This window comes from Sander vitreus, chromosome 6, assembly GCF_031162955.1.
Source record: "Sander vitreus isolate 19-12246 chromosome 6, sanVit1, whole genome shotgun sequence".
Lineage (NCBI taxonomy): Eukaryota > Metazoa > Chordata > Actinopteri > Perciformes > Percidae > Sander > Sander vitreus.
Window position 1 is genome coordinate 33,295,157 of NC_135860.1, and position 12,760 is coordinate 33,307,916.

The 12,760-nt window shown below is 39.3% G+C and overlaps 1 protein-coding gene across 1 annotated transcript in view; it reads left to right on the forward strand.

Annotated features, from left to right (window-relative positions):
- Positions 1-12,760, forward strand: part of cep192 (centrosomal protein 192) — a 71,730-nt gene that overhangs the window by 5,448 nt on the left and 53,522 nt on the right. Inside the window, exons 9-12 of the mRNA XM_078253818.1 lie at positions 1,463-1,615; positions 2,119-2,269; positions 6,634-6,818; positions 10,454-10,576. Of these exons, the coding sequence (XP_078109944.1) occupies positions 1,463-1,615; positions 2,119-2,269; positions 6,634-6,818; positions 10,454-10,576 (612 nt within the window). The remainder of the gene's footprint in view (positions 1-1,462; positions 1,616-2,118; positions 2,270-6,633; positions 6,819-10,453; positions 10,577-12,760) is intronic.

The window sequence follows — 12,760 nt, forward strand, 5'->3', positions numbered from 1 at the left end:
ACCATGTGTAGCAATATATAATAATATTGGGGAAGGGGACGCACTGAGATGCATTGTGATGTCGATTTGAATCGTTGACCGGATAATCGTAATCAAATCGTGAGACCAGTGAAGAGCCACACCCCTAGTTTGACCAGGGTCGGATAAGGGTCGATTTCAATGTGAATTGCACACGACCAGGGTCTCTAACGATGGGGGCGGGATAAATTATGTGATTGGTTGGAAATAGACTCACAAGAAAAAAAACCTTAGTTGCTCGTCACTTCAGCTTTGCACAAAGGGGATAGACAGTCCATTAAATATATGGGGGATTTCTTTTGTGTGTCCCGATTATTATGAATTATTTCTAGGCTTGAGAGCTTGTAGGGGTTCTGTTTTTCAGTCTTCATTTTGGTGATGCTGCATCTACTTTCTTCTGTTCAAACACTGGCGCACACACCAGACGCCATCCACCACATCACTTCTGTTTACTGATAGCTATCATTTACCTCAGGCTAAATAATTAGCTAGTAAGTGGCGATTTTTGGCAGCCAGCCTTCCAAAAGAAAGCACAATGAAACTTAAATGTTAACCGACAAGCAGGAAGCGGAGTCTCAGTTCACCTGTGTGTCACGGGAGGCTCTGACACACTTTCCGCACTCGTGTCTGCGGACAGCTGTAGGCTTGTACCGCTGTTGATGTTCTGTGCATTGTCACGCAGCCACTTTCCTGAAACCACTTTCAGGACTGACACAATACCACAGCGGCCAATTCCAGCGCCTGCACCTGCAGGTTGTCAGCTGTGTGTCTGCCTGGTATACTCTCAGACGGCCGACTTAATTCGCCGGTCCTCATCACTATAGTTTCATGTGTCACGTAGCTCTCCACAAGCAGAAAAAAGAGGAGCTTAAAACGCAACTTGATGGTTCAAAGTTAGGACTAACGAGTTAATTAGCAGTTAAGAAATAGATTGAATAGCCTATTTGCATTTTTATCATGCAAAATGTTTTTTAAAACTTATTTTTTTATTAATATTGGTTTAACTAATAATATTATGCTAATTGTCGGTTAACAGTTAAACGGTTAATCATTAATATCCCTACCAGCAGGACTTGCAACCCCAACCATAAAGTTTTGGTAGACCTAAGTTACAAAAAAAACTGCAATTTAATATTTTGGCCGGTAAAAAATATGCTTGGCCGGTGGATCTTTTCATCTACCCGCTAACTTGGCCTGGTGAGTCAAAAAGTTAATTTGGAACACTGATTGAGATGCATTGATAATCGTTTTATAATCGCATCGTAGCCCTCTAAATCGGAATCGAATAGTGAGCTGCCAGAGATTTTCAAAGACTTTCTTAATTCTTCAGTTACCATCTACTACAATGCTGCCATTACTTTTGTGAATCATATATTTGATTCCTATCAAACAACCATTAAATGTTCATAGAATCTAAGTGTATCTTGTATACCTTTTTCTTCAGGAGGACTTCCAGATGCCTAATGTGCGTCTGGCTGCTACAGGTATGGACTCCTGTCCTGCCAGTGATGAGGATACGGAGGATGAGCTTGAGTCTGCCAGAAGGAACAGCAATGCTACCAGAACACGGCTGCTGCCCAGCACCTCCAGACAACTGGTCAGAAATGGAAAACAATAATGTCATCAGATTGTTAAACTCTGAGAAATAATAACAATAATAATATACTGGTATTTTTTTATTACACTTTCGTCTTTCTGTCACTGTTTTGGCATGGAGGTGAGAGGGTCTTCTCTACCCGCAGTCCACTCCGAAACCTGCCATCACCACACAGCTAGCATACGGTACTGTTTCTCTCTGGCTCTTGTCACAAAGAACCAGGCTAGTTAAAGTTAACTTAACTGACATCATACTGGTCTGGCAGAAGTCTGCTGGAACAAGCGCTAGCATTAGCCAATCAATGTCAGCTATCGTACCTAACGCTAGGTGGAAAACAACAGCAAAGAGAAACCGACTTACTTGCAGTTTGGGAGTTCAAGGTAATTGGCAGTGCTGTAGATGTAGGGTAATGCCAGAGGCTTACTGCAGTCGAGCAGTCAGTGTGTACAGAGATGAGAGGCTATTCACTGATAGTGTGTGTGTGTGTGTGTATTGGGGTACAGGTTGGAGAGAGTAACCGTCCCAGTTTCAGGCCAGGCTTAGAGGGAGGCAGTTCTGATGATGAGGCTTCCAGTGGGCGTGGCGGTCCATCTCTGTCTGGGATTGAACACAGACGATCTGCTGAGGGACAAGTCATCAACCCTCCTGTCACAGGTACACAAGAGCATAGTCTCCTCTTTCCTGCACAGCTCTGCAACAAACTCAAGGTTTTTATCACACCGGGTGGGGCAATGTCATTTCTGAACACGGACTAAAGAACATACTGTATCCAAAATACTAATGCCGCTCTGTGCGTTCAAACAGAGCATTGATTAATGTTACACTTCAACGTGACTCTTCAGAATTCAATTTTTTTTTCTTTTTCTCAACTTATTTTCTTTTTCAGCCATGATTGGCTAGTCGAGCTAACTTCTTGTAGGTTATTTCAGCTAGCTACTGTTTATGGGGTACCACCTCACGTGCATCTAGCGGTCCCGGGCTTAGAGGGACACCCGTGCTTCATTTGGGCAGGCACTTTGTGGCCAGGTAGGAAAAATGTTCAGGGGGTTGTTCGAGTGTGTTAAGTGTTTTTATGGTCTTTTGTGTTTTTTTTTTTTTGGAGGCCAGATTTACTTCAGGGACATGTTGCTATGTGCAATACAGTCAGATGACTGTATTGCACATAGCAGCATCAACAACAACTTAACATTAGTCTCATGGAATGTGCAGGGCCTTGGTCATGTAATTAAAAGAGGTCGCGTTTTCTCGCGTCTTAAATCATTGAAGCCAGACATAATTTTTCTCAAGGAAATGCACATTGGTGCAAACGAACAGCTTAGATTAAGAGCAAATTGGATTACTCCGTTTTTTTAAGCGGCTTTTAATTGTTGCTATTCTTTTTCGTAAAAATATTGCATTTTACCTTGACTCTGACGGCAGACTCTTACTGCAGATACTTAATGATTGAAGGTCACTTCTTTCCAATAATAATCCTTTATATCTATACCTTTTTCAGTAACCTTAATATTCCACAACTAGATGCCGTATCTAAAGACGACATTGACGCCCCAATCTCTAAGTGTGACCTTTTGGAAGCTATTCCAGCATACCCCTCTGGGAAAGCAGCAGGCCCTGGTAGCTTAGGCTGTGTAAACGTTTTGAATTCAGATTCCAAGGCTTTTTCACGCATTTCAAAATGTAACTACAAATTAACTTCTCCTGCTACAGATGTCTCACCGTTGTCAGAAAGAACAGGGGAGACACTTTGTTCCTCTCACTGTGACTCTAGATTCGGTACTCACTCTGAAGCTACCAGTAATCACCGTCACACTCTCACTCTACACACACACACACACACACACGCCGGCTCGACGCACACACTAGCGCACAAGTATAAACATCAGGACACTTACGTAGGCTACGGTGAAAGCAAGGGGGTAAGCTTCACTTCAGAGCTCGAACCTCCTATGGCGCCATTTTGATGCTACAAAGCGATCACCCGACGTTAGCATTCCATTGACTGCCATTCATTTTGATGTCACTTTGACAGAATAACTTTACATCTGAAGCATTTAAAGACTATTTGTCCATTGTTTATTTCTAAAGAAACACGACAATGTATAAAAGGCTCCATTACCTTGTACCTCACGTTATGGCTCTGTAGCAGACGTTTTTATAAAAATAGGCTAACGATTGTGTCATAACCACGAGACTTACTGTCGCATAGTAGAGGAATTACCGTATAGTACAGGAATGATTGAGATTTCTCTTGGCACAGCTACCAGAAGACTTACAACTTTCAGACAGGTTGCTCACGTCACATCTACGTCTTCAAGCTCAGTTGGAGGCTGCTCAGTAACGCTCAGCGCTCACCGGAAAAGTGCTTCTAATGGCTTTCACTGGACACGGGATCTGTTGGTCCATTCTTATATACTGTCTATGGGTGAAAGCTCTGACCTTCCTGATGAAAGCATACTGTTTGTGTTTAATCCAGGGTCTGACTTTTAATAATAACAATTTTAATAATTGTTTTTCTTCTGAAAACATCGTCTGCCTATTGACATTGACTGATACACTGCCCTCTGGTGGACAGAACATATACAACTTAAGTTTGATAAAAATATAGGTCTTACTGAAGGCATTTAATGGTCAAAATATTATAAATCTTCAAATATATTTGAATATTAATAAACAAACAAACTTTGAATATGATTTTTGGGCAAAAGTCAAAGCCCTACTCAGTATACACCCCTATAACGTACAATCACTTGTTCAAGCCGGCACTGATGAATTGAGTGTTTCTGGACTGGAGGGGAAGAGGGCTGTGTTGTATTGGTGATCTTTATATACAGGTGCTGGTCATATAATTAGAATATCATGAAAAAGTTGATTTATTTCAGTAATTCCATTCAAAAAGTGAAACTTGTATAATGTATACTTTCATTCCACACAGACTGATATATTCCAAGTGTTTAATTTTGATGATTATAACTGACAACTAATGAAAACCCCAAATTTAGTATCTCAGAAAATTAGAATATTGTGACAAGGTTCAATATTGAAGACACCTGGTGCCACACTCTAATCAGCTAATTAACTCAAAACACCTGCAAAGGCCTTTAAACGGTCCCTCAGTCTAGTTCTGTAGGCTACACAATCACGGGGAAGACTGCTGACTGGACAGCTGTCCAAAAGACGACCATTGACAACTTGCACAAGGAGGGCAAGACACAAAAGGTCATTGCTAAAGAGGCTGGCTGTTCACAGAGCTCTGTGTCCAAGCACATTAACAGAGAGGCGAAGGGATGGAAAAGATGTGGTAGAAAAAGGAGCCCCAACTAAGTATTGAGTGCTGTACATGCTCATACCTTTCATGTTCATACTTTTCAGTTGGCCAACATTTCTAAAAATCCTTTTTTGTATTGGTCTTAAGTAATATTCAAATTTTTGGAGATACTGAATTTGGGATTTTCATTAGTTGTCAGGTATAATCATCACAATTAAAAGAAATGAACATTTGAAATATATCAATAAAATAAATAAATGTGTGTGATGAATGTATACATTATACAAATTTCACTTTTTGAATGGAATTACTGAAATAAATCAACTTTTTCATGATATTCTAATTATATGACCAGCACCTGTAGATAATATATTTGCTTAATTTCTTCAGCTTTGCTCAGTATCTCCTTCCCCAACAACATTTTTATCGCTACCTTCAAGTAAGGCAGTTTTGTACAGGAGTGTATCCCAGAATTCACCGTCGAACCAAAGAGTCACACTTTCTATGATTTACTTCTCTCTCAGTCTGACTAAACTCTGACGCAGAATTGGGTGCTCCGGTGTCAGATGAACTGTGGGAGGAAGGTTTGTCCACTATACAGAGCTGTTCCGTTAGCTCTAGATAAACAAAATTTAAACCAAGTTTCCTCCCTGCGTGAGAGATGTGGTATCTCAGCTGGATCACTGTCCCACTTATTCTGACATAAGTGACATATTTAACTGTCTTTCCAAACAATGTCAGATAAATATCCAGCTGGATTGTAATCTGGCTATTTTTGGTTGCTCTGACAGTACAGAGGCCCTTCCTTCCCATCAGAAGCAAATTATTAGAGCAGGCGTCATTGCAGCTAAAAAAAATAATGACTTAATTGGAAGTCTCCACTGTCCCCATGTTTCAGGAGGTGGCTCAATGAAATGCTTTCTATGGCTAGGATGGAACAGATTCGTTTTAACAAAGGTAATTCACAAAATTACTACTTAAAGGTGTGGAAACCATTTTTGATATTACTTTAGAAGACCTAAATGCCTGATTTGTGTGTTTGCTGCTATGCTACGCCCTTAATCTGAGCAAACTTTGATCATGCACTCTGATATTCTGGCACCTCTCCATCTGTGTTTTTTTTTCTGTCGGTTTCTGCTCTTTTTTTATTGCGATGTTGTCTAGTTAATTGTGTGACTGGTACAATACACCTTATTTCTTTGTTTGTTCTCCTAGATGGTTTTCCTGCTTTCTTGATATTTCAAAGTGAAGGCATATATAGGCGTGATTTGCTTAAAGTAGGCTGATAAATCTCTATGGAGGGTTTCCGTGAAAAGATACAGGTAACGCAATTTTCTGTTCACGTGAATGGTGCATGTTAAAATCTGGTGCTAATATGGCACCAGTGCCTAAATGACTGGTGTCTACCGGATGGAATGGCAACGGAGATTTCGGTGCCACTTAAATGTCTGGTCACTGCTGTCGGAAAAACACAGATGTGACTAAATGGTGCGTTTACTTGAAACTGGTAAACCTCGTGGTGCATTCAAAGTTATTGTAAAATACCCTTTTCTCATCTATTTTTGTTTTTTTGTCTTTGATAAATTATTTAAATTCCTCCCTTTTTTGTGCTGATTCGAAAATTGATCCGATCTGTGACTCAAAACCGTGATCCGATCCAAACTGAGTTTTGTGGTCCGTTGCACCTAGTCACCTTGTCAGTCTCCTTAAATCTTTAACTGAGCACCTGTTTTGTGTCAATGTGTAACTCCAGGGGACGGAGGAGGTGGGGATGGGAGCAGCGGGAGTGAGGAAAGTGGAAATGACGGTGGAGTTTCGACCATCCCTCTCCCAACGACTGTTGTCCAGACCACGTATGATGTCCTGCGTGGGTTGGGGATTGTGGGGAGCAGTGCTGTTGGTGAGGATGGCAATTTGAATCTGCCAGGACATACTGAGGTAAGAATGAGGCTCACTGTTGGGACAAAGTCATGGAGAAATGAGAATGTAGCCCTCCGAGTTGTCAAAAAAACATCAAAAAGACTTAAGAAGGCCGCCTCTGGGAGTTCAGTTTTTGACTGCTGGTAAGAATCTCTTACAGTAGCGTTATGATAACCCTAGACTCGCATTGCCAAGTCTATCTCCACAACGCCTATGTCAGCGAGTATAGTTACACCACTTATCTATTCTAGGATGGGGGAAAACGCTCTGGCTTGTATGTATGCATGCATGCCTTAAACCCAGGGATGGACTGGGGTAAACCATTTGCCCTGGACTTTTGAGATCCAGACCAGCCCATCACTATGATACTCTTAATTGTTTTATATGATAATAGCTTGACAAGGTTTCAGCAAACGATGGCCATCATAATTTGGATGGAAGTCCATTCAGCGTTCACAGAATTTCCATGGAATCTATTGTTAGCTAGCGTACTTGTTATTCCAAATTTCACTTGTATAACGCCTAGCGTGAGCAATCCGTTGCTATTTGTATAACGTTACTAACTTCACAATTTTTCTGACGATTGCAACATAAGTTGAGCTCCTCAGCCAAAGTGCCAACTAACCTAACGTTAGCCAGTGATGGTTCCATTTTCTTTATGCTTACATAATATTAGCAAGGCTAATACTTCCATAACCATGATGTAATTAAACAATTTGGGATTTTTGGATTTATTTTGTAACATGAGACTAATTCATGAGACAACGGTGTAGACATCTAGCTAAACTGGACCTACGTTATTATAATGTAGTTAAACAAAACGCTTGTTATAGTAGCCTAATATTGTCGCCTAAGAAAAGGGCCTTTCTAAAATGTGTTCAACTAGTGCGCTAGCTTGTTAAAAAGTTGTCTACCGCCACTTTATCCAATAAACAAACTATTGAAATGTACGCAGAACAGAGTTCTGTGAATCTGCACATAAATCCTCTTCCTCAGCGACAGGGTGTGTGTCTCAGTTAAGTGAAATTGAACTGTGAGAACTAAATTAGAATTTTGAGAACTGAATGTCGAAGTATAAAGTTACATTTTCAGGGAAGATCAATCAAGTTTCAGAGCAACTGAATAAAATTTCGTATTTTTCAATTTAATTATGCAATTCAGTTTTTCAATGCAATTATTCAAAGTAAACGATACAAATTGAAAATGTTATTCAAATTGGGTGTTTAATGCAATTATTCTAATTGAGCAATAGAAATTCAAATATAATTATTTTCAAATTTCCAGTGACACTTGTCTGCCCATACTACCCCTTCTACGGGGTTTGCCTCTTTGTCACCTTTTCACCCCTAATAAGTTTTAATACACATATTAAAAGGAAATGAACAATAGGCAAGACAATTTTATTTATATAGCACATTTCAGCAACAAGACAATTCAAAGTGCTTTACATAAAACATTGAAAACGAATGAAAAATAAAAATGGATAAATTACGAAAAAATAAAATAAAAACCGATAAAATACGAGAATAAGTCCAGTGGGTTTTATTGTCATTTCAACAATATACACTGTATATAGTGAAACGAAACATTTCACCATGGATCAAGTGGTGTTACACATTTTAAAATATATGAAAACGACATATAAAATGACATACAAACGACTTTTGAGACAGGCTACATTTAGTGCACACACATTATATACTTTTACATAAAGTGCAATTACCATGACTAAAATTCATAGTGCAGTATAAGAAATTAAAGAGAGGCAGCATTAAAAAAGGTCTTCAGCCTTGATTTAAAAGAACCGAGTTGCGGCGGACCTGCAGTTTTCTGGGAGGTTGTTCCAGATATGTGGAGCATAAAAACTAAAAAATGCTGCTTCCCCCTGTTTAGTTCTGACTCTGGGGACAGAAAGCAGACCTGTCCCAGACGACCTGAGAGGTCTGGGTGGTTCGTAGTGCAGTAGCAGATCCAAAATCTACTGTATTTTGGCCCTAAACCGTTTAGTGATTTTATAAACTACTTTGAAATCAATTCTTTGAGGCACAGGAAGCCAGTACAAAGACTTCAGAACTGGAGTGATGTGATCCACTTTCTTGGTCTTAGTGAGAACTCGAGCAGCAGCATTCTGAATCAGCTGCAACTGTGTGATTGACTTTTTAGGTAGACCTGTAAGGACACCATTACAATAGTCAAGTCTACTGAAGATAAAAGCATGGACAAGTTTTTCCAAATCCTGCTGAGACATAACTCCTTTAACCCTTGATATATTCTTAAGGTGATATAAGGCTAACTTTTGTTATTGTCTTAATGTGGCAAGTGTTGAAATTCAGGTCTGAGTCCAAGACTACACCAAGATTTCTGGCTTTGTCTGTTGTTTTTAACATTGCCGTTTGAAACTGAGCACTGACTTTCGATCGTTCGTCTTTTGCTCCAAAAACAACCATCTCAGTTTTTTCTTCATTTAATTTAAGAAAGTTCTGGCACATCCAGTCGTTAATTTGTTCAGTGCACTTAGTCAGTTTTTGTATTGGACTATAGTCCCCAGGCGTTAAGGTTATGTAAATGTGTGTGTCGTCCGCATAACTATGGTAACTAATCTTGTTGTTTTCCATAATCTGAGCCAGTGGAAGCATGTAGATGTTAAACAGAAGAGGCCCCAGAACGGAGCCTTGGGGAACTCCACACGTCATATTAGTATGCTCAGATGCATAATTACCTATAGACACAAAGTAGTCCCTCTTTTTTTTTAAATAGGATTCAAACCAGTTTAGTACTGAGCCAGAAAGGCCAACAAAGTTTTCCAATCGGTCTAGTAATATGTCATGGTCGACTGTGTCAAATGCAGCACTGAGATCAAGTAATACTAAGACTGAAGTTTTGCCACTGTCTGTGATTAAGTAGATGTCATTAAATACTTTTACATGAGCCGTCTCAGTGCTGTGGTGTGGTCGAAAACCCGACTTGTAGTTTAGTGACAAGAAAAGGTTGAGTTGTTGAAAAAACGCTTTTTCAAGGATTTTACTTAAAAATGGTAGGTTTGATATCGGCCTATAGTTGCTCATTAGTCACGTATCTAGATTGTTCTTTTTTAAGAGTGGCTTAATGACTGCAGTTTTCAGGGCTTGTGGGATAAAATAATAAAGCAAAGTACTGCAACAGTCAAGAACATAAATATAGAATAGACAGTGTTTATGCTATATACATTTAGCATTAAAATAGTTACACTGAACTCAAGTAAACTGAGTCAAAGTCATCTGCTCTCTCTTTGATGGTGAGCAACTGAAACAGTGACAGGATGTCATGATGTCAGGGCACTGAATTCGCTGAATTTACTGTTTATCAGACCCCAGATGAGACAAGAAGCTAACGTTGGCGAACGCTGCCTCCTCTGCCTTCTCTGCCTTTGACTCCCCGCTACAGGAGATATTCCCTCGACACGCTGTATACACTTACTGTTTTAAATTTTTTTCAAGTTAGTGGGGATGCATACTGCTCAAAACCAAAAAGAAATAACGTAGTAATGTTTCTCAGCATTTTCTTTTGTTGCTAAACTGCATGTAAAATGAGTGGTGATGTTATATTCTAGTTTTTCACTTTTACATCTAAATAGTTTTTTTGATCTGCTGCTTGAGTTACACAATTTTTTGCAGATGGGTGACCGTGTGGGTCCTGTTGGAATAGGAGAGGCCAGCTCTTCTTTTGGGTCATCAGGGGGAACTCAGAGGTTTTCTCCTGTCAACTGGAGCATGGTCCTGGACCGACAGGAGGCACTGGTGAGTACAGATGCAGACAAATCTAATGCAACTATAACAGCCCGACCCGTCATTTTAATTGGGCTATTCTGTGCATATATTTCTTATTATAATGTATAATATTGCTTTCTTTTTTTTCTTTTTGATTACTTCAAATAAATGATGGTGATACCGGCCTTCTATTTTAAGGAAGAAAGGAGAAAATGGTAACCATCAAACACTCAAAAGATAATTTTGTGGTAACAGAATCTGCCTTTCATTTATTGCTGGTGCAGCAATCTTTCAAAAACAGTGGGCTACTCTTAAATTAATTTGACCATTTTAGAACGAGAGGTTTGATTGAAAGTAAAATTAAACTTTTGCTTTGCTTCTTAGCACAGTGAGACAAAAGCAATGTTTTTTGTGTGTGGATTTTTTAGTGTTTTTTTTTCTTTCATCTAAAAAAAAAAAAAGAAACACCAGGCTGCAGTGTGTGTTCCCCCTTGCAACCCCCAGCAGCCCTATTTGCCCAATCTTCAGAAACATGCACAGCAATGGGTTCTGGGGACTGAAAGAGACTCCCAGTACTTGTGTCGAAAAGTGGCTATAGTTTGTCCCTGTTTTATTATTGAAGGCCATGATTTTAACTGTTGTAATCGGTGTTGGGGGCTACAAAGTAAAAGTAACACATTGTTGTAATCAGATTACATTTGTAACGCAGTAACGTAACGCATTGCTGTTGATAACTTCAGTAATCACATTACAGTTATCAAAAAATGATTGCGTTACTGGCTACAACTATCTGCTTAACAGGAGGAGAGAAAAGCAAATCAAATGTCCCTTTTTATGTGCTTAACAGAAATGGCAGCACCGCTGCTTAAGACTCTTTTGAGTGGTAAAGGTATGCCCATTACTTCAAATTAGCAATTCTAAAATGTAAATTGTGCCCAGGCCACAAACGCAACATCCAATACGTCGAAGCATCTGCAAAGGCAAAATGCTAACACATGGCAAGATCTCTGGACCCTGAGTGACGCTTATGAGAAGAGCATGTCGCCAACTCCAGCCAAGACTTGATTTTTAACAGCAGGTAAACAAAGCAGAGATAAATACGCTTCTGGCAGCATACATAGTAGAGAAAATGGAGAAACGTAGTGGGCAAGATACAGGTAACGAACCCTCCTACAGACAGGCAAGCTACCTGGTGTATGTCTTGTGTATGTCCTCATTGTAATAAGGATTTGTGATGATCTGGGCATATGACATTTAACTTTAAATTGTTATTTGGCAAGTAAGTTATGGAGTAATCCAAAAATAATGTAACTAGTATGGTAACTTATTACTTCCAGTAGTAAGTAATTTGGTAAAAGAAGGCATTACTTTTTTGAGTAACTACCCCTTACGTCATTCCAGAGTCATGTCCAGTCAGTGGAGTCGTTTTAGAATCAGCAGTTCCAGTAGAAGCATATGCTAGCAGACTGTTGTCAGAGTACACCGCAAACAATATATAAACATCGACTACTGCCGATGGCAGTCAACGAGGTGAATATTTGCCGATACCAATGTTCTGCCGATAATTCAGGCATCCCTTCCTATTATCCAACCATGTTAACCATTTCTTGCCAAATGTCAGTATTGTTTGTGCAAACAATGAAAATATGAAAACTCTCATGGCAATCTGGCCATTTCAGTTAAGTTTAGGTCGGTGATAATAATTAACCGTTTAACTGTTAATCAACAATAACAATTTTGACCGATAACTACCATCAGTTAAACAATATACAAAAAGCAATATAACCGGTATTTAAAGTGACTAACTTTTACACGTTTCTAAAACTGTTCAATTTTTCAGCTGATGATCATAAATAACCTGTAACAGCAAACAATCACAGAAAAGAAGGCAATTAAACAATGAACATCTAAAAGTTAAAAGGGAAAATGAAAGACGACTCGTGAAACCGAGTCAATCTGAGTTGGACCTTTCAACAGATGGAGACAATTACGGGATTGTAAATGATTCAGAAACGTCCCCAAATTAGCCCTCTGGTATGTAATGTCATATTTCATTCATAAAATAACTTTACAATGCGCAATGTGGTTGTACGCCAGTAGCCTAGATTAAAGGAATATTTCACCGTTGAAAGATGAATATATCTTTTTAAATTGGGTCACTTATGTAGTAGAAATGTGAAATTTTTTTTTTTTTTGAAATTGGTGGCTTCTAGG